The sequence below is a fragment of the Pieris brassicae genome, chromosome 14 (assembly GCF_905147105.1).
Source record: "Pieris brassicae chromosome 14, ilPieBrab1.1, whole genome shotgun sequence".
NCBI lineage: Eukaryota > Metazoa > Arthropoda > Insecta > Lepidoptera > Pieridae > Pieris > Pieris brassicae.
The window spans coordinates 2676376-2682375 of NC_059678.1; the positions used below are offsets into that span (position 1 = coordinate 2676376).

General features: G+C 35.0%; 1 protein-coding gene across 1 annotated transcript; it reads right to left on the minus strand.

Moving 5' to 3' along the window:
* Positions 1–2978: 2978 nt before the first annotated feature.
* On the minus strand, positions 2979–5173 carry LOC123718118. The gene is made up of 2 exons (XM_045674511.1): positions 4464–5173; positions 2979–4388 (listed from the first exon to the last, which is right to left on the minus strand). Exons 1-2 carry the CDS (start codon positions 4695–4697, stop codon positions 3084–3086), a joined length of 1539 nt encoding a protein of 512 aa, XP_045530467.1. The 5' UTR covers positions 4698–5173; the 3' UTR covers positions 2979–3083.
* Between the last annotated feature and the right edge of the window lie 827 nt (positions 5174–6000).

The following is a 6000-nucleotide window of genomic DNA, read 5'->3' on the forward strand; positions in this document are numbered from 1 at the left end:
CACTTTTTGTTAATTTTAAAAGAACAAGAAAAACACCTTTTAGCAACAAGACTCTTTCTGTTGCTCTGTGATGAAAGATACATAGTAATTTGTTAAGTGCTAGTACAGTATAATATATACATGTATACCTTTTCATAATAATTTAATTAAAAATAATTGGTGGAATTTTAAAGAAAGCATTGTCAAGCGTCATGTATTTTAGAATATGCTTGTAAGTTGTAGAAAATACATTTTATGTGATGTTTCATACTGAAATAAATAAATAAATAGCTAATCTCCAAAAATACTTACCACATTAAAAAACCCTACTCGGACCTTTTACTTATTAGACATCTTAATCGAATTGATAAAATCGTAATTAAATTCACTCCGTGCTGCGTTTTAAAAGCAATAATATGAAAACTGTTTATAATTAATGTGATTTACTACAAAAATTAAACGATTATATTATAAATTTATTGGCAATTTTTACTTTCCTCAGTGTTATTAATAGACTCTCTTCAGTACACATAGTATTTTTGAATAGTTTGTAGCGATGTCACGGCGTTGCTTATTGTATCCCGATTCTCGCCTTTTGGGCCTAGGTTACCGACTAGCGACACGAGCTGCCATTTTCATACAAATTTAGTTTTCGACATGCACTACTAAGCCAGCTTATAAAAAAACGCAGATGAATTGAACAATATTATTCATAAATTCCGTAATTGGGATTATATTTCTACAGATGCTTCTAAAATCTCTGTTGATGGTTGTGTTTGGGTTGGTCCAGTTCATTGCGATATAAAATAATACCAGAACTTCCTCCTCAATCCTGGGTTTTTACTGGAGAGTGTTTTGCTCTTTTAAAGACTTAATAATTATTTATTTTACTAAAATCTTAAAAAAAAGCATATTTTCAGTCTGCATTTTAAAGTGAAAACTTCTAAATGTATCTCTGTTATCTTGTTGTATTTTATATTGGCGAAACAGGTGATAAGCTTTGAATATCTTCTCAAACAAATTACAACATTATCTTTGCATGTTTCTGTCGGATTAAAGGAAACGAGAAAGCTGATGAGCTTGACAAAAAGCTATAAATGATGGATACAAAGTCCCATACATGAATTATTGTTATGATTTAGTTCCTCTTCCTAAAACCCATCTTTGGGAGTAATAGAATGATGTTTGGTTGAGAAGCAGTGAGTTCAAAGGCAACCACTATGCTGAAATGCAACCGAGGAGCCCCAGTAAACGATGGTTCTTTGAGGTTAAAAATTATAAAATTGTTACTTCTATCATTTCCAGAATGCGTTTAGGACATGTACAGCTCATGATTTAGCAAGGCTTTGTATTGTTAGTAATATTTGTGAGTCTGGAGAAGATATTGGGGACCTCGACCATATTTTATTTTCTTCCAATATGACCGCACCTTCTTTCTATATTCCTTACAATTACTACATGTTCCGTTTCCGATTAAAATCTTCTGCCTTTTGCTTTATCATTATATTAACATATTATATCTGAATGTAACTAACTATCTTATCCCTTTGTATCCTTTTGATGTCTTTGTATATTTTTTCTCGCGTGTAGTTTCCCAACCTTTTTCATGAAACTGGCATATGATAGAGTGGACTAGCGGCTATAGCAATTAATTAAAACGTTGTGTTTACTTGTATATGAGAATATATAATTTATAATGACACCGCAGATCAAATGTAAAAAAGCATAATCCAAATTCAAATTCAGTGCATCATAGACAAGTATGTTAGCCTTTTAAATTTTTATTATATAAACCCTGCTAATTTTAGTTAAAGAAATATAATCATGCTATTTAAGGTAAGAGCGCATGTGTCCCAGTTGTTCAGTATACTTACTCTGTGCTTTTACGGAACTGACGTCATAGTCAGCCCGGAGGCGATCGTGTCGAAGTAGGGAAAAGGATATAAAAACAAGCTGCACTTGCGCACCCGGGTTTGGCCGAGCTACGCTCGCCAAAACAGCCCGAGCTGAGCTGTAAAGGCCCATAAGGCCAACAGCCTTCCTTCTTCAAAAAAAAAAAAAAGGACCCGGAATAGTCACGCTCGATAGCGGCATGTCTTTCCGTAAGCACATAGCCGCGGTTCGCAAGAAGGCCTATTTCGTCCTCTCTCGCCTCCATTTCCTCCTAAATAAAAGGAGTCACATGTCTTTCAGACACAAGGTGACCTTGTACAAGGCCTGCATCCGACCGTGCATGACATACGCTAGCGTAGTGTTTGCGCATTGTGCCCCCTCCCATATTCACCGGCTACAGGTGCTTCAGTCGCGATTCATGAGAATCGCGACCGGTGCGCCCTTCTATGTGAGAAACGTCGATCTCCACCACGACCTGGAGCTCCCTACCATAGCCCAATGGATGAAGTTGGCGCCCACGTGCCACTTTGACAAGGCTAAACACCATCCCAATCCGCTGGTGCGTAAAAGCATCAACTATTACCCCTTTCCGACAAAAAGAGCTCGTAGGAGGCCCCAACACATACTAACGGATCCGGATGATCCAATTACCGTAGCAAACGATAAATTAAAAGCCGCCCGCGCGGCCAATCATAATAAAAATAAAAATACACAGATTAGGGTAAAAAACCGCCTTCACCGGGGAAGGCGAGGACCTTTAATTCGTACTTCGCTCACTCCAGTGAGCTTCCGTCCTGCCCTTCAGGTGATTGACCACCCCGCGACGGCCCAAGCCGAGGTTCCAGTCTCACAGGAGACGCCCTTGCGCTAGCCGCGGGAGAAAAACGCCATTCTGGCCGGGCTACGCTCGCCAAAACAGCCCGAGCTGGGCTGTAAAGGCCCTTAAGGCCAACAGCAAGATTTCAATTCTCAAAAAAAAGTGAATATTGAATCAGTGAAGAAAAGTGTAAACAAAAGTGCCCAACTGAATTAATTCCAATACTACCCGACATCAAGTTAACAAGTATAAGTGCCAAGTAGACAGCATCACGACCCTCCAAAGCATATTTTTTTTTTTTTTAATAATTTTATGGCCTGGTAACGAGACCTTTAAGCCAAGTCTTATTTACGGTCACTAATTCACATGTTATTCTATCGTTTCACTTGTTTTCTTAAATCTTCCCCACGGTATTTTTGATGTATTTATATAATGCACTATAACACTTTTTGTTTTTGAGCAAATCACACAACTGGCGGCGGGAGGGATCACTAATTTCCATTATTTCACTTGCCAATATTAGTCTATTAAAAATGAATATTTGGTTTTGGCATTTAAAAAAGATATGGTTGATATCTGCGATCTCGTTATTATTACAGAAAGAGCAAATATTGTTAGTTATAATATTAAGTTTAGCGAGGTGCGCGGGTGCAGTGTTATGCCCAAAGCGCAATCTGTTGATTGTGGTAACGAACTCACGACTCACGATACAGCTAGTATTCAACTCATCATACCAGGGTCTTATATGTAAATTTTCCTGTATACTACCATACCATTTTCCTTTCAATTTTTGATCTTCTTCCCATAATGCTGTCCATAAATTTTTTATCGAGTTATTGATATAATAATAATAATCAGTCATAGGAACCTGTACCACATTTCTGACATTAAGAGTGTTAATCCCTTCATATGCAGCTTTGTCTGCTTTTTCGTTACCAGTAATACCTTTATGTGAGGGTACCCACATAAAGGCAACAGTTATATCTTTTTTATGCAACCGTAAGACAGTATCTTTAATTAAATAAATAATATAATTAGTTTTAAAATTATTAATATTAGAATGCTTAAGGCTATTTAAAAGACTCAAAGAGTCTGTCAAAATTAGAAAATATTTACAATTATTTATAGAAATTATAGATTTTAAAGCGGCAAAAACTGCATATGCCTCTGCTGTAAATATGGAGCACTTTTTATCGAGAGCAAAGCTTTGAGCAACATCTTTTTGAGAATCATATACCGCACTTCTCACAAAATCATTGCCTTTACTGCCATCAGTGTAGATTGTATAATACTTGTTATTTTCTTCTATAAAAGCCAGTAAATCTGAATTATTTTCGATTAAATTGGATAAAATCGTAATAGGATGAGTGATACAACTGTATGAATGAGTGTAACACGACCAGTGTGAAAGTTTTTTGATGTTCGAATAATGAGATTGTATTTCTAAGAAGATCTGGCACAGAGTTGGAGATGTACCTCTCAGGAGATCATTTGGTGAAGTGAGTGGACCATCTATATTGATTGGGTGAGGTATTATCCTATTTATAATTTGGATATTATTTGATGATAATAGTTTCAGGCAGTATCTTTCTGCAAGCATAAGTCGTCTCAATATCAATGGCATAATATTTGTTTCGACTTCCATGGCCCTTATGGGAGTCGAACACATTGCTCCTGATATGATCCTCAAAGCTCTGTTCTGCAATATATCCAATTTATGTACATGAGTGCTATTTAAATAAGCTAAAGAACTATAATCAAAATGACTTCTTACAATAGATTTATATAATAATGAAAGTATTTTGGGATCTGCACCCCATGTAACACCTGCTAGACATCTTAAAATGTTAACACCATTTAATGCATTTCTAGATACATATTTAATATGTTCTTCAAATGACAATTTCTGGTCAATGATAATACCTAAAAATTTGTGTGAGGTGACTCTTTGAATGACATCACCATTATAGACAACATCCACTACTGGTGTGTCCTTTCCAAATAGCATTAAATTACTTTTGCCAGCATTTATTTTCAATTTTAATGTGTGTTGATAATAATTATTTAACTGTCTTAAGGCAGTGTTAACATTTTCAATGGCTACTGTTAAATTTACATCTGAACTATACAACACTAAATCATCTGCAAATTGAAGTATATTTACATTTTTAGTATTAACATATTTACATATCTCACAAGTATACAAATTATACAACAAGGGTGATAATGTGGCACCTTGTATAGTACCTTTTGATGCAGTTCTAGGTCCATATAAGATATTGTTATGCCTAACATATAGTATTCTGTTATTGAGGAAATCATAAATCCATTTACATAATTGTCCAGGTATACCAGAATTACTGAGTACCTTCACCAGTATGCCAGGATCCACACTGTCAAATGCACCTTGCACATCTAGAAATACACAAACTGTGTGTAATTTATTGTTTTTTGCATTTTTCAGATCAGATATGAGAGAAATGAAGCTATAACCACAACTTCTTCCTCTGCGAAATCCATATTGAATGTGTGGAATGACATTATTGGATTCTGCATACCAGTCAAGTCGAGATTTCACCATATTTTCAAATATTTTTCCAATACATGATGATAACGAGATTGGACGATAAGAACTGATCTGTTCAGGTGACTTATCTGGTTTTAATATAGGTATTACACATTGAGTTTGCCATGAACTTGGTATGAGTTTTTTATGCCATAGATTATTAAGAACATTCAAAAATAGCTTTTGTACAGATTCAGATAGATGTTTTATTAATAAATATGGAAAATCATCTAAACCAGGACTAGTATTTCTTCTAGATTGTATACTCATTAAAAGTTCAGACCATGAAAAAGAATCCAATAAAAAATTAGATTGAGGATTTGCATTGTTAATATTAAAATAATTGTCTAATGAATTTGGGTCAAGTAAATTGTTACTATCTGATAACTTATCTAAAAGTGGCTCTACAAATTCATCCCTATATGATTTATTACCAATTCTGATACCCTTAAACTTTTTAATGAGATTCCAAATTTTACTGATGGGTGTAGTTCTATTGAAACTATTGCAAAAACCATTCCAACTGATTCTTTTTTGCTCCTTTATAGTGCGTTTTTTTAAAGCATCTAATCTTTTATAGTTGATGTAATTATATTCTGTTGAATCATTTCTATACAATTTCAAGGCTTTGTAAGATTGTATTACGGCTTGTTCACATATACTGTTCCACCAAGGGGCTGGTGGTCTACTCCTAAAGTTAGTCCTAGTGAATCTAGGAACTGCCATGAGTTTGAGTTTATTGAGC